The 27,064-nt window shown below is 41.1% G+C and overlaps 3 protein-coding genes across 3 annotated transcripts in view; 1 reads left to right on the top strand and 2 right to left on the bottom strand.

The window, feature by feature from the left end:
- Nucleotides 1–1,775: 1,775 nt before the first annotated feature.
- ppp1r3db (protein phosphatase 1, regulatory subunit 3Db) lies at nt 1,776–3,904 on the bottom strand. Its single transcript, XM_084927203.1, has one exon. It carries the CDS (start codon nt 3,833–3,835, stop codon nt 2,828–2,830), a length of 1,008 nt encoding a protein of 335 aa, XP_084783329.1. The 5' UTR covers nt 3,836–3,904; the 3' UTR covers nt 1,776–2,827.
- Nucleotides 3,905–10,169: 6,265 nt separating this feature from the next.
- LOC146386445 (solute carrier family 41 member 1-like) lies at nt 10,170–23,341 on the top strand. Its single transcript, XM_084927500.1, has 10 exons — nt 10,170–11,558; nt 13,095–13,202; nt 13,462–13,533; nt 14,826–14,970; nt 15,065–15,211; nt 15,604–15,748; nt 15,840–15,919; nt 19,285–19,419; nt 19,622–19,770; nt 19,872–23,341. Exons 1-10 carry the CDS (start codon nt 11,364–11,366, stop codon nt 20,049–20,051), a joined length of 1,356 nt encoding a protein of 451 aa, XP_084783626.1. The 5' UTR covers nt 10,170–11,363; the 3' UTR covers nt 20,052–23,341.
- The window catches only part of LOC146386444 (carbohydrate sulfotransferase 11-like), a 24,447-nt gene continuing 19,147 nt past the window's right edge, over nt 21,765–27,064 (bottom strand). The window contains exon 3 of the mRNA XM_084927501.1: nt 21,765–25,962. Within this exon, the coding sequence (XP_084783627.1) occupies nt 25,117–25,962 (846 nt within the window). The 3' untranslated portion in view covers nt 21,765–25,116. The remainder of the gene's footprint in view (nt 25,963–27,064) is intronic.

The following is a 27,064-nucleotide window of genomic DNA, read 5'->3' as shown; positions in this document are numbered from 1 at the left end:
CTTTGTTTCTCAGCTGTTTCTTTCTATTGTGGCATGATTGACTGAGATCTTTCAGCCTACTTCTCTTTGTCAGACAGCTTCTATTTAAGTGATTTCTTGATTGGCAGTACTCGGTGATACTGAACTGAAGTTTTCAAAAATGTGGTCGATCAAAGTTAATTCATGATTTAATAAGTGGGGACAATTAGTTTTTCACATAGAGCCAGGTAGGCTTGGATGGCTTTCATCCCTTAATAAAGGAAATCATAATTTTATATTTCTTCACAGCATTATAAAGTGGAGGCACCAGAGTTTATAATTTGTATTGCAAGAATAGTAGAAGTTACAGAGGCGCATAACAACCCCATCATATATGAGATATTGTTACATCTTAAGTCCCCCTCCCCAAAAAACGTGTAAGCTAGCTTAAATTTGCTTCACCTGGAGTATTACGTGTATGTATTTATATAGCAATGATCCAGTGGCAACATATAAAAATGTAACTAAAGCTATAACTCCTTTGATTGTTTGTTGTTTTTGTTGCTACTTTTAAACATTTGAAATGGAACATTTCACTTCTGTAACAGAGGTTTTGTTTTTTTTTTTCATGGCGGCTTTTGTCTGAAATTTTCCATCACATACCCTAAACAAAAATGTGAAACTTAGTAACTGGATTTCAAATCAACATACAGTTGGAGCAATTGCGCCATCTAGTGCCCCACAAAAATATCAGCATTCCCTGGTGTGAGTAAATGAGGAGTGGTTGGCATTTTTTGCGCTTTCAGACATTTTACAAATCACATAGAAGATAATGAGACATGACGATTGTTCCAAAAATCTGCAGCCTGCTTTTTTATACTGAAAATTTAAACGTTACCTTGCTCTGTTTTGAATCCTTTTTAAATATGAACCGCTGTTACATTATACAGTATGTACATGACGGAAAATAAAGAAATTCATATTAGGTCTCATTTAAGATATACATAAATATGTATTGTATGGATTATGTTTTCCACTTGTTTCAGCAGAATCATATTAACCACAGTGCACGATCTAGAAAGTAAATCCATTAATCAGATTAATGTGAAGAAACAGGAGAAGGAAATACTCAGGTGTATTTAAATGCCTGCCTGATATGCTCTGTGAGGTCTTGGGTGGTCACATCTCATAGCTGCTGTCATGTGTAAAGCATGCCACACAGCTGTGGCGACTAATGCAGGTGGAAACATATCCTCCTGTGAGCTAAACACCACCACCTGCCAGAAAGTGCTCTGGAATCTGTGCTCTCATATTTATGGAAACTTCTTGGTCAAAGGTCAGCACTGTTTGGGATCTAAGGCCCTCCCTACAACAAAATGATCTCCAGAGGAATGGGGTCAAGCAGAAAGTGCACAAGCTGCTTATGTGTAGCCAGTAGCTCACGACATCCACTGTCGTGAGCTACTGTGTGAAATCAGCACAGAGAATAGGTTTTTATCACCTTGTGGAGTTTCTGCATTAAGATGCGACGACTCAGACTGTCAGTCACGAAAATGGGTCACCAGACTTGTTAAAGTGCAGAGTGAGCAAAATATTTTGTGCGTTTGTGCAGAGGTGGCCGTGGTTTTGTCTAAATAAAAGCCCAGTAGGAACATGCAGATCTTTTCCTGACTTCAAATGCAGTGGCACAGATTTTACTCACCAGGTTGTGTTGATTTGTTAGTGATGTCATCAGGGTTGTCTCGGCCCAGTGTGTACACTTTATTTTTTTAATACTTTATAATATAAGCTCACAAACAATGTGGATTTATGCCAATTGACACTTTTTTATTCAGATTACAAAACCAAATTCACCAAAACACACAGAAGACAGCTGATCAGATAAATTGAATGGCATCATTATATTCATGTTCATCTTATTCCACTGTCTGTTTTTAAGGTTTCATTTGTAAACCTCTGAAGAGCTGTAGACGTTGGGGAGCACTTTACCAGCAGGTGTGTCATCTCAAATTTTGATATGTCTCTCAAAACCTACCGAGTTTCCTCAAGAGATCTTTTCCCAGACCAGCATGGAAAAATAATCTGTTTTAAAATCTTTGCCTATTTAAATATAGCATACTGTGCCATCTTTCAGCTACAAACTACACTAAAGTTGAGCATGGCACTAGTTCAGCTTCAGTTGGTGTCATAGCTGCTGTTTCCTTGTATTCTGTCAATCTGATTTTAACCATTTTCAAAAACAGGAATTCACATTGAGTACCTTTTAATAGCCCAATAGCTCAAAACTTTATCAAGGACTAGCAGCAGCTAGTCAGCAGCTGTAAAAATCCCACAGCACCTTCTTTCAGATTTCACGGCAGCCTATTGAGACACCACTTTCTAGTACATTTGGCACAAAATTACTAAATGACTGGTTCACACAAGAAAATGTTACTTGTGCATGAGAGGTGGAGGACATGCTGTTTGACTTACTGTGAAAGAAAAATTTTAGCATCCAAAATGATACCTGGAGCTGAAATATTGTGAAAAAATATGGACATTCTGAACGGTAACTGAACATACAAAGCATTAAAACTAATTACAGATAAAGTGAAAAACAACATTATCTTATTAAGATGCAGTGTTCTGCCTGGATACTGCCCAGCACAATTATATAACTGGAGGCAGGTGGTTTTAATGTTAGCTCTTTTGTAGATGGTATAAACTGAAGAATTTGCATGTTAGCAATATTTAAAAGTAGCTGGTTTAGTGCAAATTCCTAGAAATTGTGCTTACTTAGTTCCAGTCCACCACACAATGCAATATAATAGGTAAAGTTTGGCTGCAAAGGATTTAGAGTGTCATCCTCTCCACGCGTCCATGTGGTTGCTCAGGTGAAATGTAGCATGCTATCTTCACACTCCCTTGGCACGGTCACCTTGTAGCTGTGGCATGAAAGTTTGTAATTCTTGCCGTTGTTGTTGTCCCAGTAATCAGATCCTTTTACGTGGTAGCAGATTGCAAATTCCAAGCTAGCTCCTGGCTGCAAAGCGAACGGTGGGACAGGAAGACGAAACCTGAAGTCGTCCAGTACTGGAGAGTCACACCCCTCACGGTATACACTCGATAGCCAGGATGCTGCTGTATTTGTGTGTGTTCTCCAGTTGGTGAAAGAGTAGTGTACTGTGACTTCTTTCTCATAGGCTATATTAAATACTTGTATGGTGCCTGTTATCCCCTGCTCTGAACATAGGATCTGCTCAAGACACACGCGCTGTGTGTGCAGCCGTGTCAGGAAGTCCGGCTGAGCACCCATATTTTCAGGAAAACAGGGTTTGAAGTAAGGCAGTGACAGCTCCAGGGACTTCCCAAAAGCCAATTCAGAGCTCATCAGCAGCCTGAATATAACATGTTGGGGTATAATGGGACACTCTTGAACTTTGAAAACCTTAACTTCCTCTAACTGAAGACCCAGTGAGTCCACAAAGCGTACCTGTACACTCCTAAGTTCCTTCTTGCGCTCTGCAGACGATGGAAGAGACTGAGCCCTTCTCCTTATGATGGTCTTGGTTGAGGGATCGCTGGAAAGACTTTGCCTTGAACTGGGCTCCTTCACGGGTGGAGGTCTTGGACTTGGAGGGCGGATCCGGACGGGGGCTTTGGGAGGTTGAGGTTTGGGATCATAAATGTCCCGTAGCCGGATGGTTCTAGTTGAGGATACATTGTTGGAGCCACCCATGAACTGAAGCTGGTTCCAAGACTTCTCACAAGAACCCCCATCCATTTTTGTGACAACTAAAACACCTTGAGAAACAAAGCAACCAATGCATAACCCAAACATTTCATTCACAAACTGCTCATACAGTCTACAAGCATTCACCAATTCTACACAAAACATATTTGACAAAATGATCTTTCAAATGCTTAAAATCTAAAATTGCTCTGTGCTATACTGGTTCAAGCAGGATCAAACCTTTACAGCAGTGTTTGTTGTTGAGCAGGTCTCTTGCATGTGACCTAGTTCACTATGCGGGACTTGCTATGAACCCAGCTGCAACCACATGACAGAGAAGAGGAGACCACCTCTGCCAGCAAATGCCAGAGAGATTCCAGGGGAAGGCTGACTAGACATATTTAGCCAAAATGAAAATAAAAAACCCTCTTTATATCTCTCTATCTAGACTCTAGAGAGGTTTGTATTAATAAAGATATAGCAAGCCACCAACAGTTAATAATTAGCAAAGATAATTCCATAAACAGCCTAAGGGACTCCACTGACAGCCAGATCTGGACGATAACATCCAATTTGTAGCTCACACCCTTTGATCTCAGCACTTGACATATAACATGAGACCCTAACTGAGGACGGGATGTGTAGAGTGTTTATTTATAGCAGACAGGGAAGGACAGTGTCTCTGATGCCTGTCTTGTTTCTTTATAGTTGCTGACCTGAAACAGTAATTATTTACGAGCTTAAAAATGGTGAAACTGCAGCAGCAAAACACTATGAAAAGGGGAATTTCTAATTGTTTAGACTGGATTGGTGTATGGTGATACTAGGCTTGAAATAACCAGTCATGGAGATGCAAAAAAATGTTGAAAATTTCAAGTTTATTTTGTGTATTGGCTGAGGACGGGTTTCAATGATGCCTTTTTCACCTACACTACCAGTCAGAAGTTTGAGAACACCCCAATTTTTCCAGTTTGTTGAAAATTATGCAGTTCAATATCTCGTTTCAGCATAGTACAAATAAGTAATTGGAGTTAAAAAAGAAATCATGGTTCAAAATGTATTCTAAACTTTTGACTCATCAAAGTAGCCGCCTTTGGCAGATATAACAGCTGAACACACCCGTGTTCTTTCTACAATAGAAGTCAAATATTCTTCAGACAGTTCTTCCCATATCTGCTGCAGAAGTTCCCATAAATGTGACACTTGTAGGTTGCTTTGCTTTCACTCTTCTGTCCAGTTCATCCCAAACCAGCTTGATGTGGTTTAAGTCTGGAGCCTGTGCTGACCACTCCATGTTTTCAAGCTTAGCATCTTGTTCTTTTTTCCTGAGGTAGTTCTGTCATAGCTTGGACTCGTGTTTTGGGCCATTATCTTGCTGTAGGATGAACCTCTGACCAACTAGGTGCATAGAGGGTACTGCATGGCGCTGCAGAATGCGGTGGTAGCCGCTTTGATTCAGGCTGCCTCTCACTCTGTACAAGTCACCGACCCTGGATCAGGCAAAAAGTCCCAGACCATCACACTGATGCCACACACTGTGGAACCATCCTTTCACCTGCTCAACGGCTTACAAAGATCCTGTGTGATGAACTGAAGATATCAGATTTTGATTCATCCATAACACCTTCTTCCAGTCTTCAGTAGTCCAATGGTGTTGTTTCATGGCCCAGGCAAGCCAAGTCTTATTCTGACATCTTAACAAAGGCTTTCTTGCTGCAACTCGTCCTGTCAAACCTGCAGCTTGAAGTCTTCTCTTCACAGCTGTAACTGAGACTTGCTGCTACGACCACTATGAAGCTGTGCTTGAAGCTCTTGTCCTGTGAGCCGCCTATCACACAAGCTGTTAACTCTCAGAAACTTGTCCTCTGATTCAGTTGTGGCTTTGGGTCTGCCAGACCTCTTCCTGTCAGAGTTTCCCAGTTTCTGAGTCTTTGATGGTGAAGGAACTGTACTCACTGACACCTTGAATTTCTTTGCAATTTCTCTGTAGAAAAGACCTACATTTTTATGTGTTATGATTGTCTGTCTCTCTTCCACTGTTAATTGCCTTTTTCTTGACATTTTTGTATCAACACACTACTTTCTGCAGTACAATAGTGTTCAACTGATGCTCACAAGGGTATGATACCACAGTGTGTTCTAACACTGCTTTTATACAGACAGAGGAGTAAGTCATCCAGAAAAGTTGGAGCACCTGTAGGAATTAGTAGCACCAGCTTTTGAGACTTGATCAACCTTCATTGCTGCAGAACAGTTTTAAATTGGTAATCCATTTTTGTTTTCTTGAAAAAGGCCCATTTTTTTTTTAGTTTTGGGTAACCTTACTGCAATAGACTGGCCACCTGTCCAGAGTGTATCCCACCTCTCGCCCTGTGATAGCTGAGGTAGGCTGCAGCCCCCCTGCAAACCTGGTAGGGGTCACGGGGGCTGCAGACGATACTTATTTATTAAGGTTGTTTGTTTTTGGTTATGTGGGAAAATAGGCTTATATCAGACATAGCATGGTAATGAATTAAGCAGCACCAGCTAGCCATTGATACATTGAACTCCAACATATTACATATATTTATGTATGAAGATGGACAGTGCCATTGGCAGACTTAAAAGGAGAGATGATGATGGCATTAGAGCTAGTAGTTAAAAGTTGTATTGCAGTACTGTGAAAATAGCTTTTACCACCCCTCTTGTTATTACATTTAGCTAGGCAAACGACAGTCCTTCATTTTATTGTTCAATACAGACTGAACTTCTCTTTTTGTGCTTTCTTGAAGTAGTCTTCAGGAATAATTCTCCAGGCTTCTGGAAGAACATTCAAAGCTCTTCTTTGGATGTTGGCTTGCCTTTTGTTCCTTTCTTTGTCAAGATGATCCCACAATAGTTCTTGGCTCTGGGAGGCCAATGCATGACTTTTAGTGGTCCCCTCTGTGTTTTTCTATCCACGTATGCTTTTTCTTTGACCATTTGTTTGGGATCCTTGTTATGCTGAAAAATAAAATCCCTGTCAATCTGACAGTTTCCAGATATCTTGGTACTCGCATTTATAATTTTCTCAATTTTGACAATAACTCCAACCAGAACTTTTATATTTGGACTAATCACTCCATCAGACTGGTTGGCACCAATTTTCCGTCCAGTTCTTGTGTAATTAGGCATCGATCAGTCTTTTCTCCCCATTTCCCATCCTTACGTATGACTACTTAAGACCCTACAGATCATTTCTGATGAGGACTGAGCAAAAATGAGATGGATCAGGTGAAAGGTGAGATGCATCACGCATGTACTGTCTCAGGTCTTTGCTGAATTTTTTTTTCCAGTTTCTTATGACTTGCTACTGTTCTTCTGCTGTAGATAGTTTGTCAGGCCTGTCACATGTTCTTTTAGTCTTCCACTTGTCCAGTTTGTACAAAATTGCTTGCATACATACTGCAAAGCATGTTGACTCTTATAAGTTTTGGTTAGTAGCTCTTTGGTAAACAATTTGTTGTTTCAAAAATACTATTTTATAACTGTCAAATTATGTTATCAATGGCAATGCCAAAGAAACAGGAACAAATCATGTGTTTTTCTGCTAGACAGAACAACTGAACACACGTTAGCACAGATACCTGCGTTTATCACAGAGAAGTGTGAGCATGCTGGAGGACAGGTTGACCGATTGAAGTTCAAACAGCTTTGGGCTCTTCTGGTTGGCAGCAGTTTGGATTGTGAGAGCACTGATCATTGGCAGCTTTGCAGAACAAACATCAATCTTAGAAGCTTTATAGCTGTCCTGTCCTGAAAAGATGGAGGAGCCAAAGCTTCACATTTCCTGCAGAGAGTCATCAAGGGTGATCTGCCTTCAGGTGCTGCCTTCATACCTGCTGGCAGGGCTGGGCATGGTGACGGCTGGTATGCTGCTAGACTGTGTGCAGGTCAGTAACACACCAGCTGCTGAATCAAAGAACTATGACAGTGTTGTTCTGTACAGGGTAGCTGCAGGTCTAGTACAGTCTGATAAAGCACTGAATTCATTCTCCTCACCCAAAAAGTCAGTAGAAAGTATTGTTTATGTTCCTCACTTCACTGCAGGTCTGAACTAGCAGATGTGATCTGCACCAAAATGATTGGTGAGTTTTAGCAAGTTTCTTAGGTTTGTATGACTGAAGTTAGAATAAAACAGTTGGGCTTATTGCTCTTGTGTGTTTTCCCAAATCTTTGAATGATATGATCACAACAAGGTTATTAAGTATCATCACACCCATCTTTAAAATTACGTTTTAAAAAATTCTGACAAAAACTTGGTAAGTAATCTGAACTACACTGTGACGTGTCCAAGCTTATCTCAGGTGAAGTAACTGAGCTGTGAGCTCATGATAGATTTGGAGGTCACCATGACCAACTATGAAGTGACCTTGACCTATGGGAAGTAAATAAGGTTTGAAAGCAATTTGCAATTACCCATGAACACGCCAACAAGTGACTATGGGACAACTGAAACAAGGCTAGACTGTAAATAAAAATGGAAGGAGAAACACTTTGCAGTTGTGTATATGAATAAAAAAACCATTAGGCAGGGTTAGGCCTCTTAAACAACTTTCACATTTTCCTGTTATATTGTAAATCTGTAGAACAACAGAGTATTAGGGCCACATTAAGAAGAAAATATTGTTGATCAGTTTGAGAATGAAGTTGAAATTAAATTTGCTGTACCCTCTACAAAATACCTTATTTAGATGAATTTGTGACACAACATACATCCTCTTTACTGCACGAGGGTGTATCTGTCCATTGCCAGTCATTTCATTTTGTACGAATCCACTCTTGTGAGTTTGTGTGTTTTTCTTTCTGCTAAATCATTTCACAGCACTTATACTGATCACCACAATATGTTTATGTGCTAAAAGGGAAATCATTTCCTTCCTCGTTACTAAAACTGATTCTGAAGTATGATTTCGCGGACTCAGAGGAATAGCAACTGTGGCAGTTTGTTTTCAAACAACAACTATAATCTCTACATTTCAACTTTTTTCTCAACATTTTGTCCTTTTTCTCAAAATGATCGATTTTTTTTCTGAATGTGGTCCTGATACTCCTTCGTACTGTAGAAACCTGAAGCTTTCAATAATAAATAAAAACCTGTAATGAATTCTATCTTAAATAAATGTTCTAATTTTGTTACAGAAATGTTATATTTATTACAAGTCAGAATTCATGCTTTTTATTTTCTTTACTTATTTTTTGCTAACGTTTTAGCAAAAAGGTCAAAATGTAAAGTATTGTGTTGCTATAGCAACAACATTGCAGTATGATTTTTATATCGCCTAGCAATTTATATCAGGGACATTATGCTATGACTAAGCCCTGCTGCTAATGTTACAATGTGCTGTGGCTACACACTGTGAGTGATATCTTTATATGTAATCAGAGAGCAAAGATAACAATTACAGGCTTGTGAATGAATGTCATACAATGCTCTCTCTTGTTTTCACTAAAGAGAACCATCTCCCTTATTCATAGAAGATACAATGATTGGAAAAACACACACACTAAAGCACTCAATGCACAGTGCTACACATAATCTGCATGCTTCTGGGTGGATGTAAAGGCATGCATATACGCAGTATTACCATACTCCAGTGGATTGTATGACGAGTGAGATACATGTCTTTAACTTTTTGATAGATGTTCCACGTTGGTTTTAAAAGTGAATCTAGCATCCAGCCAGAGTCCTCAGTATTTCTAACAATCACTTTTATGGGACAGATACTGTTTTCCTACTGAAAGCAGGACCTGTTTCCTTTTTATTACATAGAATTTACTACCAAACTTTGAGGTGCAGTGAATCATCACTGACATTGAAATGTGGACTGAAGCTGCCTCTGTGTTTGGCAACAGGCCCTTTTGAGATTTATTTGAAATGTAATATGAGCTCCGGGATCTAGAAAAGCCTTTTGGTGTTTTGCTGGTGCGTTAGTGAAACAGAGAGATGTGAGGTGATCTGAGATGCCAAAAAGCAATGCTCAAGAAGATTATTTTAGTTACAGCTCAGTGTTTAGCAGCTGTTGCTTCACTGTTCAAAGTACAGGAAGAAGTCAGAAGGGGGAGCTGTAGAGAGTGGAGCACCAAGTCATGTCTCAAGGACACTTTTCAGCTGAGTCACTGTCCTCATGTACGTGTGTCTGAGACAAAGTCGTTTACAAAGCAGTCTGCTTCATCTGCGCTCCTGTTTTACATAATTTTAACATGTTTACTGTAGTTTGAACAGAGGGGAGGAAAAAATGCTCTTTTTAAACACAAAGTTGCAGAACTTGCCCTATTTCCATCTTTCTGTTCCACCTAAAGCAGCAGTTTATCCACATGAAGAAACAGCAGATTATTATCGCTGTGCCATACGTCGCTAATGATTACTTTGTGTAACACAGAAGAGCAAATGACATAAGAAGGTGTGACGTAATGATCTCTGACAGACTGTAAATATCAGTTAGTGGCAGCGTGTGCGCTTCCTCCAGTCAAAGAGGATACACTGCATCCTCTGCAGGCAGCAGCAGGACCACGTGTCTGTGACAGGTACAGCACCTGCTGCTCTGAGTGCGTCACCCACTCAGAGTGTGAGGAGAAGGAGGAGCTATCAAAGAGGGGGAGAGCACATCTGCAGTCTCCTCTGAACTGATCTGAAAACAGACCAGGAGGAGAGAAGAGTCCTGATACAGCCTGGTCACTTCTGCTTCTACTCAGACATCTTTCTGATCATCACGCCTGCACACACACTTGTGTGCACTTTTTCTGTGACTGCCACCATCACAGAAAACGTCGCGACTCATCGATCCACCTGGAAGACGAGGGAAGCCCTACCAGAAGAACAACAACAGTCCCCCTGCCTCCTCAGACAAGCCTCAGACGTCAGACCGTCCATCAGCGCAGCCTAGGCCGACACCGCGGCGTCCCGCAGATTAAAATGAAGAAGGTGCTCCAAAGCAGTGAGGCTCACACAGAGCAACAGCACGGCAGCGAGGAGATAGAGAGGGAGAAGGAGTGGCAGCACAGTAGGGCTGAGAAGAAGCTGCTGGCCTTCTGGATGTCCTTGTCTCACAGGACCTGGACCTTCTTCAGGCCTCGCGAGAGGCCGGGATTCCAGCGCTCCGCCTCAGCCGCCCGGCTGCTGAAGAGTGAGGCGTGAGGAGAGAAAGACAGGGGGCATGTGTGTGGCTGGAGAGTGTGTGTGTGTCTGTGTGTGCGTGTGTGTGATGGTCTGTCAGTAGCACAGTGTCAGAAGAGGCCTGGCAGACCTGCTGTCAAGTGGTCCTGTGTGTGTGTGCCTGTGTGAGTTTGTGTGTGTGTGATTGTGTGAGTGGTCCATTCAAGTAGATGAAAGGTTCCATTCCTCTGGCTAGTCCACCATTTGCAAAAGCACTTTGTGTTGCTGCCCTGCCAGTCCTGGAGTGACAGGTGAAGGGCAAAGCACTGTTTACTTCTTCTTTAAGCATTGTTTTTCATCACCTGTGACTTAACGGCAAGCCTGGATTTTTGTCACAAGAACTTAACAGTCTGGAAAAAGGAAATCTTCTCTGTCCTGGTTGTAACTTCTTACTCTAAGTGGATCGTTACATTCTTTTCAAACTAGCCTTCACGGATTCAGCTCGAAAGCTGAGGTTGTGGACACTCCTCGCTAGAAACACTTCAGCTCAAGGCAGGGATGGGTTAACAGGGATCAGCCATGGCGGTGACCCATCTGGCTCTGGAGTTTCGTTTCCAGGGGAAGAAGCTAAGGGGCTTCAAGTGCAAACTAACCCGCTCAGCCCGCAGCTTCCTGCCAGAGAACTCATGGATCATTGCAGCCCAAATCCTGCTGCCTTACCTGGTGTCTGGTCTGGGAATGGTGGCAGCAGGAATAGTCATGGATGTTGTGCAAGTATGGAAACTAATTATTTTCAATGTGTTAAATTGTATACACTAATTTCTAATTAGGTATGATTGTAAAACAGGTTTTATAGTGACAGTGTTTAATGTAACCTTGAATGGTCAGTAGTGAGGATGAAAGAGGTGATTATGTCATTCCCTATATATGCTTTGCAATCAAACCAAGATGTACAGAAATAATACAAACAAATGTTAGTGGTAGGCTGAAATATAAAGATCAGCCGTCTTCCATTAAGAATTCTGTTTTATTTATTAGCAGAGATATCTGTACACCTAACGCTGTGTCCACAAAGGAAGCTGATTATTGATTGCTAGTGGACATTTCAGGCTAGGTAATGCTCTAATATATATATATATATTTATATATAGCTACTAGCTAACCTTAGCTGGTAATTTGTACTCCACCCTCTCACACAACTATGGTTATTTCTTACTCCACAAAACAGAAATAAAGTGGCAGCCAATATGTTAAAGTTGAGGCCACAATATTCAAATCCAAAGTCCAAAACTAATGAATGATGTCACTTGGTCACGTGTAACAGCGATGGCCGTCTTACAGGCAACACTTTACTTGCTAGCTTTTTTTTTAAGACTAAATGAAAGATACAAAAAACTAACATTTGAAGCATATTACATACTTTTACACTTTTAAAATGAAGTAAGCTTTTAAGTAGACTGAACCATTGTTCTTTTTAAATAAATGAGGAGTCTTCACATCCAGTTTAGTCTCTGAGTTGCAGCTGCTACTGAAATACTGCACAGACCGTGACGTCTGGTGCTGCTGCAGTTGGATACATGCTGTTCTAAATTTACTATGAGATAAATCATACACCCGTTCCTAAATATTCATACACAGCCTAAACCCATAAATCCAAAATCTGGAGTAATATACTAACACAGACAAGTTCGACTGTTTTACCAGCATGTTAATAGTGTAGCTGTATGATGCAAAATGCTGCAGAGTACTGTCAATGTTCTGGCAGTCTGTTTTAGCTAAACACCATACCAAACCTTTGTTAAATGTTGTGTCAATTAACTTGGAGAAAATCCTTTGGACTAATGTTGTAAACATTAATTAAACCAGAAGTTAAACTTTGTTTGAGCATGTCCACATTTATGAAAATGCAGGGGTCTTACTCTGAGGTAGTCAGCTCTCCCACTGCCAAAAATAATCCATCAACCCCGGGAAATTATTAATGTTGCTGCTTTCTTCATATGAAAGCACTGGTGCTTATCTGACCACAAAGAATGTGATTAGATAAGAACACAGTGACCACTCACCCAGCTCACTCTGAGACTGCAGTCCTAGTATTTATTAGACCACAAATCTGGAGTGTGTATGAGTGGTTTGATCAGATAGAACCGGCATGTCCTCAACAAAGCTCCAGGAGATCACTTGTTGTGTTTTTCACCTATAAAAATGCTGAAAGGAAAGAGATAGTGACCAGTTTAAAAAATAAGGGGCCAACTGTGTTTTAGCAAACAGTAGCTTTACTGTGCAGTTTTTTTGTTATGTTTTTTTTTTTAGCACTGGGAGGTGTTCAAGGAGATCTCCGAGGTGTTTATCTTGGTGCCAGCCCTCGTGGGTCTGAAGGGGAATCTGGAAATGACACTGGCATCCAGACTGTCAACAGCAGTGGGTGGAAACACACTCACACACCTAGTCTTTTAACACAAATATACCTTTAAAACATTACATGATAAACTGACATTGATACAGCTTCATTGAACAAGAACTGACAATCAATACATGTGTTTTTCTTTATCAAATCTTTCCAGGATTTAGACTGTACTAATAAATAATCTTGTCTGCCAGTGAGAATTGATTTTACACATTCACACTCGAGACTGTGCGATGGAGCAATATGATTACGTAAACCTGTTTGTGCCCACAGGCCAACACAGGGCAGATGGATGAGGCCCAGCAGCAGTGGAGGATGGTGTTCTGTAATCTGGCTCTCATTCAGGTGACACTGCAGCACAACGCACTCTTCATCCTATTAATAACACACTCCATCACTTCGCCGGTTCGCTGCTGGCTTCGTGACAATCCGCTTTAACTCAAAAAGCTTTGCTGGGGTGATTAGATCGTCCTCCCTTTCAAGACACTAATGTAGCTCAGCCAATTAACCACACATGATAACAGTCGGGGACGATTAAAAAATGGGAGATCAGATCAGACATTGAAGCACAAAATCCCAAAACTGGTTTAATTCAGTGTCTGCTAATGAAAATACACTCTGCAGTGTACACAGTGCGAGCGGCAGTGAAGATATTTAACCAGCACTCTTCAAAGTATTTAGCATTTCATATATTTCATGGAAGGATACTGTGAGATGTAAAGTCAGTGCTTCAGCTGATGCTCCTGTATGCAACCTGGTGGCAAATTTCACATAGGTGCACAATTTCAGCTGCTTCAGCCTCTAGACAGGCACTGTTTCTGCAAGCTGCTTTGCAACCCACTTCCCTTCCCCAGAGCTCCTCCAATTCACACTGTTCACTGTATTTCTCACTTAATGTCATGTCCTCCACTGTTCTGTGAGGTCGGCATGGTATCGCCCTCTTCCTCACCTTACACTCAGCCTTTCACAAGTGCCTGTGAAAGGAACAGGGAGTCCCCATACTGTACAATATGAGTTATTGCAGATGGAAAGAGCAGGCATAAAGTGGTCCTGACACATATATATTTATTGCTACCACAGAGTTTAATACTAGGATTTATAAACATGCCTAATAAAATATGGAATACAAATTAATCTTTTAACTGTTATGGAGAAAATGTTATAGGATGCTGTTCCTTATTTTCTCCCTTATATGTGTTAAAAATGATCAGGGTAGGTACGAAGTTGTATTTAATATAGTATGACAGAGGGGGGATCCTTAACAGGAACATTTCAGCTCTAAACATATAACTGTATTATAAAAACATTATGTAAAAATATCTGTGGGCACCAATCAGATGAGAGTTGGCTTAAAGGGAGAGGAGCTAGAAAATCTCCTCATCTGATAGAACACTGGGGCTGCTCAAAGGCCTTGTATAAGGTTAAGAAAGGTTATTTTTTACCAGGGAGTCATGCAGAGCTATTGCAGTAGATTCGAAGAAGGAAAATATGGAAATAGAATCAGAATCTTTAAGCATTTTTGTTACTCTAACAGGGCACATTTGTTGACATTTTAGTTAAAAGAATAAAATGTCTGAAATCAAACTTGCTCTTTCATTGCTTTGTTTCCTTGTCTTTGCTCTGTCCTTCTTCCTCAGGTTCAGGCCACAGTGGTTGGTTTTCTGGCAGCAGTTGCAGCAGTAGGTCTTGGAGGTCTGACCAAGGGGAGAGTGGATGTTACCCAGGCTGCTGTCCTGTGTGCCAGCAGTGTCACCACTGCTTTCATTGCCGCACTGTCTCTAGGTCAGACAAAGGACCTCGTTGCTCTGGAGGAAGAAACAATGTAGAACACAACATGGAGGAATTCATCTCTGGTATCCTGTGTGTTCGGTTTCAGGGTTAGTGATGGTGGCAGTGATCATCGGCTCCAGGAAGGTGGGCATCAACCCAGATAACGTGGCCACGCCCATCGCTGCCAGCCTGGGAGACCTCATCACTCTGTCTTTGCTCGCTGGGGTCAGCAGTCTCTTCTTCCTTTACAGAGGTCAGAGGTCATATATAACATTATAAAAGCACCATTTCAGTACACAGTACGTCTCAATATTCTGTACGTTTAAAGAAACAAGATCGCAGCTACAATCAGAGCATTTTTTGTGATATAAAGCAGTCTTTAAAGCAGGTTAACTAAGTTATTACAGCCAGTTATTAGCAAAGTGTTAGAGTGTTTCAGCCAGGAGAGGGCAGCAGATCCCATCTCTTATTTTTATGCTTACAGCAGAAGTAGATGCCAGACATTCTGACAGTCTGCTCTTTCACCAATCCCTGCTCCCTCTCAAAAAAGACTCAAAGATAAAGAGAAGCAATCTTTTTTTTTAGTACATGAAGAGTTTGTGGAATATTTTTGAAAGATTTATTCTCTACAATGTTACTCTGCAGACATATGGTACCTGCCCTCTGTGGTGTGTGGTTTCTTCCTGTTCCTCGTCCCTGTGTGGGTCATTATTGCTAGTCGCTCTCCTCAAATCAGAGAGGTCCTAAAGTCAGGCTGGCAACCAGTCATTTTGGCCATGTCCATCAGCAGGTGAGGCGACCTGTCACAGATCACTGTGTCACTTCCTTTTCAGTGTAGGAGTGTATGTATCACATGTATCGTGTCTTTTCTTCTTCCCCAGTATTGGTGGTTTGATTCTGGATAAAACTGTGAGCAATCCAAACTTTGAGGGTATGGCAGTATTTACTCCAGTCATCAATGGTGAGTAAAGAAGAACCAGCCAGTGCAGATATGTGCAGAAAAAATTTTTACATTTATCAGTTTGTTCTTAATTTCCCCTGCAGAGCATTCATGCAAACAGTTAATAAGTGAGGGATAATAAGGTTTGAAATGCACATTTTAAACCTTATTATGCAGCATTTATTAACACTTTAAATGCAGAAGCAAATTATCCACTGGTATTTTTGAGAGAAAGCTTTAATTCTAATGGAGTGAGACAGAACACCGAACAAAAATCCAGAAACAAAAATAAATAAAAGTTATGAATTGATTTGGATTTCATTGAGTGAAATAATTATTTAATACCCAAGCAAAACATGACTTAGTACTTGGTGGTAACCCGAAGCTTCAGTCCCCTTCTATACGACTGATTTCTCATTAACCCTAATGAGCTTCTGCTTTAGCCACTCTTTGTGTTGCCTTGGTGTTTTCATGGGCCATTGTTGTGCAGAAAGACCCATCCAATGTTCTGGCTGAGAGAAGGAGGTTCTCATCTAATATTTTACATTACATGACCCCTGGATTCCTGCTGAAAAGTGCTGAAAAGTCATCCTGTACACTTAGACGAAAAACAGCCCAAAACAATAATGTTTCCACCTCCGTGCTTTACTGTGGGGATGCTGTTCGAGCTCGATTTCGACCACAGCTCTTTCTCCCAAGCCTTCTTTTATTACTTTTATGTAATGTGTCTTTCCTGGATTTTTGCTTGCTATTCTGTCTTTCACCATAAAAATGCAAAACTGTTTGTTTCTTTGGAAGTGAGCAAACTTTTATATTCAGCAGAGGATCAAATAATTATTTCCCCACAGTGGGAGGTAAATGCAACAGCACTAATGTTATTGTGTGTTTTGCATGCTGCCTAATTTTGTAAAACGGTGTAACTGACTCAGCCTGATTCTAAATCCTGCTCCATTAAGTAAAATAACCACACTCATAAACACGTCTGCAGCAGTTCAGTGGCAACATCAGCGTGCTTGTTTATCATGTTTCAAATCTCATTAGGGACGCATTATCCATCTAATGATTGTTGAGGCATTTCAGCCAAAGCCACATGCCAAGTTGCTTCTGTTGTCAGAGAATGACTCAAAGGAATCACGGACAATCAGTGTATATGACAAATATCAGTCTGGAACAAAGTAATAGGCCAACTTTTCCATCCCATACTCAAAAAAGCTCTTCTGATGTAGTAGGGGTGGGGGAAAAAATCGATTCTGTGTAGTATCATGATATTTTGTTTGCTAACAATGTATCGATACAGGGACAGCAGAAATCGATATTTTGTTACAAAAAAGGTTTTTGTGCTCTGACTTCAGAGCATGTTGATCCTTTTTCTGAGCAAAAATCCTGACATTCCTTCACTGTCCAAATGTGTTTAACTTTTTTTTGGCAGCAATAAACATGACAGTTTACTTATTTTAATTTAAGACATGTTTTATTTTAATTGAGTTTAAAACTTTTTTATTTAATGTAAAATTATATTTTGTTTTAATTTACTTTCTTCAGTTGCTGAAGGGGCTGCATAGTTTTCATAAATTGCATAGTTCAGAATAGCTATAATTGTACCAGATGGTTGCATTCAGTTAAGTTGGACTAGACTGTAATACAAACCGTTCAGTTTGTCAACAATAAAACTGACTGAAATGAGAGAAAGACTGAGTGCGAGACTTTGATATTAGATAAAATGAATATTGATAAAGTTTACCTTTATGTACAGAATCTAAATATCGCAAAATTTAAAAAAAAAATTGCAATAATATCGTATCGTGCGTTAAGTATTGTGATAATATCGTATCGTGGGATGTATGGTGATTCCCACCTCTATGATGTAGTAACATTTCAAACATTATAAAGTTGATAAAGTATATTAAAAAATAAAAGATACAGTTTCAGTCAGAGGAGGATCTTTAGTGTAACTTTATAGCTTTATAGCTGGTTCTCAACAACTCTTTGCAGGCAATAATTTACAATTCCTTATGCTTTCCGTAGTACTTCCTCTTCAAGAACTGGAACTTAGGGGACTCAGCTGGCACTTCCTCATATAGGACCCTCACCTTTTATGAGCCCCCAATAAGTGAAGTAGGAATTATGAATTTAATTACATACAGATATTCTTTGGGATATCTGTTTGATTATGGTGAAACAATTAGTGACATATCTTCTATGTGTGTTTAAAAAAAATAAAACTGGCATGTTTTCTGAAGGAGAATGGAGAGCAGGAATGTAGGTTTATGGTATTTCCATCCACCCTCAGCTTTGAAGAATAGTTCATAGTTAGCTTAATTGCTATCAATAAAAAAAAAACATCAAGCCAACTGATGTCATGTGGAAATTGTTGAAGCCTGCAAGAGCCCAGCAGTTAATCCCATCATTTATAAGTCCTGCTGTGTCCACACCCTGACAGCGAGGCGGTAAGCAAGCTGAGCCTTGCTTTTAAAGGGCTTCAAATCTGAGGGCTTACTCAATCATGAGACATTAATGTGCTGCTGATTTCGAGGAGTCTCTTTCCTGTCAAAGTGGGCTAGATCTTTGCTTTGTGGCCAGCCTGCTGTCCACAAAGCGGCATACTAAGTAGAGAGGAATAACAATGGTCTTTACATAAACCACAAGCCTGATCAGAATGCCAACTATGCATTCACTGGCTCTCATTTCCGCAGCATCCCTGCCAACCTCAGTGCTACCAAACACTCCTGCATGTATTGCCATCCCAGTACAGGAAGTGCATTTGCATTCCAATTCAGAGCTCTCCTCTGCAGCCTTGCTGACCAGAAACACTCCTCCATTTTTTTGTTCAAATGAGCCATGTGCTCCAAAGCTCAGCAAATCCTGGAGGTTTTGTTTTTAATGACATCAGCCCGAGGGGTGAGCAGCATTGGGACTAATGTGGCACAACAATGAGTATGCCTTTTCCAGACATTCAGAGAAGAAAGCCCCCGGGAGACCCTGCTGCAGGAATAACTGCTGAATAGATTCCTAGCAAAATTAGTTGTTGGACGGTGAGTTATTTTTCCAAGATAACTCCGTTAACTCTCCAGTGCCTGCTCAGCCTCTCCTGTGACTCTTAGATGAAAAGGGAACAGTGGCTTAACAAGTGGTGACTGTAATGTACTCTATGATATATGCATGTTTGCAAATACCACAGTAATACAGCCATATTAACACATAAATAAAACGCAACGCAAAGTCACTTTGAATGAGCAGTGCTTTCCTGTCATCAGCCACACCACCCTTTCTTTGGTGTTTTCAGTGGAATCTTGGAATGCAGTTGTGCTTTTTGTCCTGTTATTGCTGTTTTTATTAAAATGTCAAACACGATCAGCTATGCTCAGTACTTGTTCATATCCACACAGGTGTAGGGGGAAATCTGGTGGCCATCCAGGCCAGCAGGATGTCTACTTACCTCCACTACTGGAGTGTTCCCGGAGCTCTTCCGTTCAACATGAGTGAGAAGTGTCCTGGACCCTGTGCTACCTTCTTCTCTTCAGGTTAGATACTGAACAAATACACTATTTACATGTGAGTTGAGTTTCAGCCATGTTTGCTTAGTTCTGTCTCAGGATCTTAGCTGCTCTCCTAGTACGGTTCAAAAGTCAGTCGACTAACTATCAGCCAGAGAGACATGGGAATAGGCTTTTAATGTGCACCTATTGAACAGTCGCTTATGACTTTCTTTCCATGTTTATTCAGATGTGAACTCCAAATCAGCCAGAGTCCTGGTCAGCCTTGTGGTCCCAGGTCACCTCCTCTTCCTGTACACCATCCACCTCCTGCAGGGAGGTCACACTGCCATGACCCCAATGTTCATCATGTGCTTCCTGCTTGCAGCTCTGCTTCAGGTCAGAGATCCTCTTAAAAGTTTTCATTTTCAAAACGACTGTGTAAAAAGAAACAAAGAGTCTTCATCTTTGACACACGTGCGACTGCTGTCACTATGCAGGTGGGGATTTTGCTCTATGTGGCCAGCCTGACGGTGCGCTGGCTGTGGCGCAGGGGCCTGGATCCAGACAACTTCTCCATCCCCTACCTGACAGCTCTCGGTGACCTGCTGGGTACTGGATTCTTGGCTCTGAGCTTCAGGCTGATTGTGATGATCAGCTCTACTCAAACTGGACTTTGATGCAAAAACATAGTCCTGCACATCCTGAATGCACTGTTCCCTGTGTCCAAGACGCCAAAACGAACTGAAAAGAAGGAACGAGAGGACAGAAGGTGTTATTTCTACACTCATTATCATGAAAAGAAGAATTGTATTTTAGCTAAGGAAACATATTTAGTACGAGGGCACAGTTTCACTCATTAGATTTCTGATTCTCTCCTCATAATTCGTTAAACTTTAAGATCTGCTCTACATTTCTGTTGACCATGAAACAGCACAGCTGTTACCTCTTTTGCACGAACACAGTCTTTAGGCTGCATCTACCAATCAGTGGTGAATTTCTTGTTGTAGTCTAGCCTGTAACCACCAATTCAGTGGTTTCATCTTTGGCCCCAGCAATTTGGTAGTACCAGCCTTCTGGCACCAATCAAAGTCTGTTTTAGCTCTAGATTGGAGACTTGCATTGGGACCACACTGGTACAAAAGGGATATTTGTGTTCAGACAGACTGTCAAGCCTTACAGTTACATACAAAGCAATCTGTAGGCAGTATTTGTCCAGCTGCCATTGAATTGTCTTTGTGAAGTTTCTGATGAGGTTAGACGGAGCCTGAGTGGTCTGTAACAGACAGCTGGTACATTAGCATGTAGGGGAGAATAAACACACCAGCCAAACTGTCAGATCTGTGTAAATTACAGCCGGCCCAAAGCTGGAGCAGGTAATGTCTGGTGTACTGTTTTGGTCTCTAGTCCATCTGTTAGTAGGATTATTGGTTACTAGTTTAACTCTAATGGCGTATTCCAATCTATCTCATAAATAATTCACCAGAAACTCAAAGCTGAAGTATATTAGTGCTTAAACGTAGTCACCGGTTTGTTACACTGTGATAAAGACAGCTTGGAGGACTTTGTTTGTTAGATAGTATTTTGCAAGAAAGAACACAATGCTAGCTTATTAAAATATAACTGTTTAATATGCTCAAGAAACAGCAGAGTGAGGAGACATCCAAGGGACTGAAATATTTACTAAAGAACAACTGAGGAATGAATAAGGAAGAAGCTGAGCACTAATGAGCTGAGCACTTCCCTAATACCTCCTGATGATTATTTACCAAAGTAATGAGCTGGGAGATGTTACATTAGTGAAACAATAGCTAGTAAATAGCCTGTAAATGAAACTAATTCCCTGCTTTGCTGCCATTGTTTCCTACTGTGATCTTACACGTTTTTGTATTCCCCCTAATGAAGTACAGAGCTTCACCTTCAGCCTGAAGCGACAGAGAAAGAGCAGTTTACATGTAAAAGAATGCTACACGAACGAGTATCTACTTAGCTGGGTTACTTGATGTGACAAAGAAACAGCAGGTAATAATTTGGTTCAGCCTGTTGTCCAAACATGTTAATAGCTATTGTTCTGTTTTGTTGGTAATGAAAAAGTACACAGTTCTCATTATTTTAGTTTCATAACTGCAGCAAAAACAGGCTGTTACTGTGATGGAAAGCAAAATATCTGATAGTGTTTAGGCTAGCATACATTTCATAGGCTGTGTCACATTCATTGTAAGGTCCAAATAGGTTTTGCTACTTTTGCAATTTTGGGTAAAAAATGAATCCCTAAAAACATCCTAGCTAGGAAATTATAAAGGAAGTCTTGATGAACAAAGTCCCACATAGTTCCTGAATTTTTCCCCACCAAGTTTGTGTGACCCTTGTTGTTTTGTAAAAAAAATCAGACATAACAATCACAACAGATTTTATTTTGTGAAAAGTAAATCATTCATTGTGTGGTTATAATTTATTCACAACATACAGTACTGTGCAATAATCTTGAGTCTCCCCATCCTTTCATTATATGTTGCTTCCCCTCCCCCCTTCAAGAGAAGGTCTTGAACAACAGTTCTCCAGGTTTTCAGAAGGTCTTTCAAAGTTTTTCTTTGGACATTGGCTGAGTTTTCACCCATTTTCAGTCCAGCGCTTGTACCGGACCATTTTCAGAGGAATACTTTGTCTGTTAAGCCAATTAACACCGACTTATGAACAGGTATTATCTGAAAACCTGGCATCTCTTGCCATGGTGTGCAGTGTGTTAAAAAATGTGAGGAAACTGGTGTTGGAGATCGTGATCCACTATGCAATACCACACGGAAAGCATTTGATTGGCAGCAACTTCATTTGTCGGCAAAACACGGTGCAGCACTGAGTCATGGATCGGCCTCCCCAGAGCTCGGACCTCAACATTACTGAAGCAGTGTGGGATGATCTCGGCAGAGAACTGAACGAAAGGTAGAAAGATCCAGAGAAGAGAAGAGCTTTGAGTGTCCTTCAAGAAGCCTGGAGAACTAATCGTGAGGACTACTGAACAAAATCACAAAAATGTTTGCTTTGAAGCTTGTTACAATCGTACAGACACTGTTTTTTGCATTGCACACTACATTGCACCCATTTTAGCAAAATATAAAGAAATGAGGGGCTTGAGACTTTTGCACTATAGTTTATATCAATTTTTACTGTTTTCTCTGCTGATAGCTCTTCACACCCAGCACTGAGGCACAGATATTCCCACTGTAGATAAGCAGCATGTAAAAAGAGAATACAGGAAACAGGTGGTGGAAGAAAAAAATAAATAAACACGCGGACAGGGTGGAGTTGTTTTGCACTTTAGTCTCCATATTCACCAGCTCACTGTGGCCATTATCAAAACCACAGTCCATTCAAAGTGGATGCAGCAAGTGGGAGTAATGTAGAACCACCGTAATAACTGTTGGCACATCTGTACAACTGTTGTCAGCTCCTAAATGTTACACGGCAAATGATCGTATTCAGGCAATAACATATATAACTGAGTGTAAATGTATACTAGGCGTTGCACAGTCTGGATGAATGTTAGATTTTAATCGTGCTTATTTTTTGTAGATTTGTGCCTTTTAAACCGTGACGAGCCTTCAGTTGGTTCTTGCCAAATTTCTACTGGATCTCTTATTTTTTTTGTGCAGCACGATGCCACTGAATATAGCCTGTCGTATTTAACCGTGTCTGTGTTCCAGGTATTGATGGCACGGATTGTTTTTGTGCTGTTTTTGTGAACAAATGATTTAGTATGCACTTTTCTGTATGGGGCCTTCTCAATTGTTTGATATGCACTTTTAGCTTGTCATTAGTGGTCTGGAAATAGCACTCAGAAACAGTAATTAATCCTATTTCCACTGACATCGAGCTTGACTGGACTTCGTAGTACCGTTGCCTTTATAAACACTTCTAGGTCACATCCAGTCATGGTTTATCATTTCAATAAAAGATTGACATGCAAAATGTGCCTGGCGTATTCTGCATTATTGCATTGAGAATTCTTGTAGCTATTAAGGAATTAACAAGTTCTTTCTGAGATGCATTTTATTTGAAAATCGTGAGAGAAACTTTACCTATTTTGGTTGATTTGACTCTGTGGAATCAGAAATGGCACAATAAATAAAGACAATATCATAGTTTACACAGAAGTCTCCTCCTACAGTACGAAAAAGTAAACAAAGTCACAGTTACAAAAGTTGTCATTTAGAACTGACCCCCCCCCCAAAAAAGGCCCAAAAGCAAAGGCACACATGTTGAGAGACATTCACTGTCTAAACATGAATTTAATACTTTAATCATTATGCTATGGAACTTGCAACAATAACGTTTGTCGTGCAAATACACTTTTAAAAACAGCAGACCACAACCGGAATAAAATGAAGCCAAAAATATTCCATGCTAGGACTGAGTGATCGGAAAAATATATACGTTTATATCGCATATAGTCCAAAGCCGGGTTTTTTGCACTTTCTTGCTCCTTTTTGGTTGGTGGGTTTGGCTCTGGGCATATTATGCTAACATAATGGACCAGGAAGCGATCAACCTTTCTACTATCCAATGATTCCTCTGAGCTTTGAGGACTGCCAGCAGATATCCAGGCCAATGCTTGTTCTACTAAACACTGACAAACATTTTCAAATTTAGATTCAAATTACTGTCCAATAAAAGCCAGCAGTTTTCAGTTTGCACTTCGGCAATGCGTTCCCTTTTTCCGCTCTTCACATCCTGCATGCAATCACATGCTGCTCGCACAGAAAAGCCAAAAGCTTCAGGTTGTGATTCTGCATAATTACAAGCAGAAATCTTTTTTTAAATGGAGACATATTAGACTAAATCGAACCTCAATTCATACTGTACATGTATAGGAAAACATTTCACAAAACACTTTTGCCATTTTTAAGTGGCTGCTGTTGAATTGATTGGCACTGAATAAAAACATCTATATTATTCAATCAAATTAAAGAAGTAGACCAAAAACTACATGTGCAGTTGGGCAACCTAATCAATTAGCAAGCAGGTTATCCTGCTGTTTGTACCGCGTGGACGCACTTCATCTTACTGCTTAGTTTAGATCCTTTGGTTTGTCCGGTTTAACCGTCTGAGGTTTAAATTGTCATTGTTGGACCTTAATCTAACCTTAACTCCAACTCCAGGCAATCAGAGTATTTTTCTCCCAAGATTTGGAAAACTGGGAACAAAGAAACGAATCATTCTGACTGACAACAGAAAAGCCAGTTTTGCCTCGCTCATAAATATACGGTTAGAGTTATCGCGTATGATGATGTAGACCTTAGACAGTTACAACCATAATAAACCCAAATAGCTGATTCTTCTTTTCCTCAAATATCTCTTTTATGATTGCAAACAGATATTATAGCAATGCAGTAGTTGGACTGACGGTGGCCCGGTTGGAAAGTTTCAACATATCGCCCAACCCTGTTTCACACATTCAAAAGCAATGAGCAACATCTAGTTGCTCGATAACTACAGTACAATAGGATTTGCCTTTTTTAAAATTTTTGATTTTATTTTTTCAGGCATCAATGTTGATCTTATGATTCCTTCAAGAGTTCTCCATCCAATGTTCTGTCTCAAGAATAAAATTAGTTTTCTTTGGAGCTCTGATAAGGATTGCTCTTCTTTCTGTTAAAACAGAACTTGCAGTGTTTGCATGGAGAAGCTTCTTCTGCAGGTGTCCAGGCTCTGTAATTTAGTTTCTGTGTGCGCGAGTGAAATCCAGCCTCATCTAAACTTGAGGTAGGCTGGTACAGAGTAATTGAAGAGCAGGAAGTCCATGCGATAGAGATTATACAGCTTCTTCTGATAAAAAGGGCTGATGTTGTGGAAGAACTGCGCAGCCATGTCTCCTGTAGTCCTGGTGCTCTTGGACGAGGCGGGGAAGCTGACCTGGTCCTCCACCCCAGCCAGCTGCAGCACGTAGCGGGAGTCCTGCTCCAGCGTCTCGTATTTCCCCACCACGTCGTAGTGGATGAGGCAGGGGTGGCACAGTGAGTGCACCCGCTCCCAGTGCTCGTTGAAGGGCTCTTCTCGCTGGGTGGCTGGGTCCACGAGGTAATAGACAAACTCCTCAAAGGAGACGTCATTTCCTTTCTCCAGAGCTTCCGGCTGCGGGTCCGGCCTGTGCCGCCGCACTATCTTTGTGCCGTATCGTTTATGGAAGGCTGTGTTGTAGCTCCGGGTGAATTTGTTGCGGTACGCAGACACCAGCCGCTCAAAGGGCTCGCGCACGAAGACGAACTTCAGGTATGAGCGCAGCCGCTGATTGATCTGGGAGGTGGAGTACTCAGAAAGTGTGCGGAGGTTTCCGGGGATGTGGGCCTCGTTGGCAGGGATTGCGAGAGGGTCTCTGTTGGACCCGGCAACGCCCGTCAGAACCATGAGCACCCGCTTCCAGTTGGTGCAGGCCACTTTGGGCACGTAGCAGTAGAGCAAGCCGTGCTGGTCGTCCACGATGATGTGCTTCAGGTCCTCGGGGATGAGGACTCTGCGTTTGCGGGTATAGGAGCGACAAGCTTCTTCCAGCAGCTCCCGTCTGCCCTGATGGATCGCCTGTACCGCCGACTCAACCTACAGGGATGAGAGGAATCGCAGAGAATTGGCATTTAGTAATAAAAGAAAAACCTGAGTTACAATTTATACGAGTTTTTCAGGTCAGTTTATGGCACTGATTGTAAGTTATGATGACAGAAGTTACCAGAAGAAATTTTTCCCTCTTCATGGTAAACTCTGCTGTTGCTCTTTTCCCTGTTCAAACCAACTTTCAGCATCTGTCCTATTAATAGCTACACTGCTGGGTTTCGGGAGGAGCACATGTAAATGTACCTCCACAGGCTCTTTGATGGTTCATGTCCCACAACTCCTCAGGTATCAGTGCAGGACTTGCATGGCATTAAACCCAAGGAAAAGTGATTTAAAGTTGGGACAGTTTAAGTTATAATGTGACGAATGTGAGAATCTGGCCTTCCTGAGAGGACTCCACTGATTCTGCAGCACTACCTACATTGCCAATGTTCCCTACGGTCCAATTTGTAAGGAATGTTGAACAATGCAGGTAGGACAGCTCAGATATGACCAACTCTGTAGCTTCAAACAGATCCAATAAGCTCGCTTCCTTCCAGTGCCACACCCCCTAATTTTTCCCCACTTTCACCTTCAGCAACTCAGTGTTGCTGAAGGACATTTAGCAGATTTTGTGCAGCGCCATCCGAGGCTGACAAAGGCTCTTCTCACTCCACCCTTATGATGATATACAGACGCCGCTTACAGCCAAGGGCCTTTTGAATGAGAGAAAATGCACTCACAGATTTATCTCCTCTGTTGGTCTTAATTATGGCCCATCCCCAACTTTAATCAAGTCACAGGTCATCCAGTTCAGCTTGGCCTCTGCGTGGCACAAATGTCTTATTTACTCCTTTCGTTTACTCAGCCTGGCATCCCACTGCAGTGGTTGGAGCCCTGAGACTCTCATCTTGACTCTGCGCCTGACCCTCTGTGTTTAGCGGCAGACACCTGAACGACTGCAGAGCCAACACAGACCCTTCCTCTCAGCAGAGGTTTGTGCACTGTGTGTACACAATAGTCCGTTTGAAACTCCTGTTTCAGTCTTTTCATGTGAGCAGGATGCATGATTTCATAGTTTGAGGATATTAACAGCTGTTAGTGTTTCATG

Source organism: Perissodus microlepis, chromosome 5, assembly GCF_051167445.1.
Source record: "Perissodus microlepis isolate ML-2025 ecotype Zambia chromosome 5, ASM5116744v1, whole genome shotgun sequence".
Lineage (NCBI taxonomy): Eukaryota > Metazoa > Chordata > Actinopteri > Cichliformes > Cichlidae > Perissodus > Perissodus microlepis.
Note: the sequence above shows the minus strand (reverse complement) of the source record. Positions and strands in the feature narration are given on the sequence as shown.

Bases quoted from the DNA above. Each gene is read 5' to 3' on its own strand.
- ppp1r3db (XM_084927203.1), bottom strand. From the start codon at position 3,835: ATGTTTTGTGTAGAATTGGTGAATGCTTGTAGACTGTATGAGCAGTTT.
- LOC146386445 (XM_084927500.1), top strand. From the start codon at position 11,364: ATGGCGGTGACCCATCTGGCTCTGGAGTTTCGTTTCCAGGGGAAGAAG. The intron at 13,534-14,825 runs GTGACACTGCAG...CTTCTTCCTCAG, and splicing joins GTAATCTGGCTCTCATTCAG to GTTCAGGCCACAGTGGTTGG. The intron at 15,212-15,603 runs GTCAGAGGTCAT...GTTACTCTGCAG, and splicing joins TCTCTTCTTCCTTTACAGAG to ACATATGGTACCTGCCCTCT.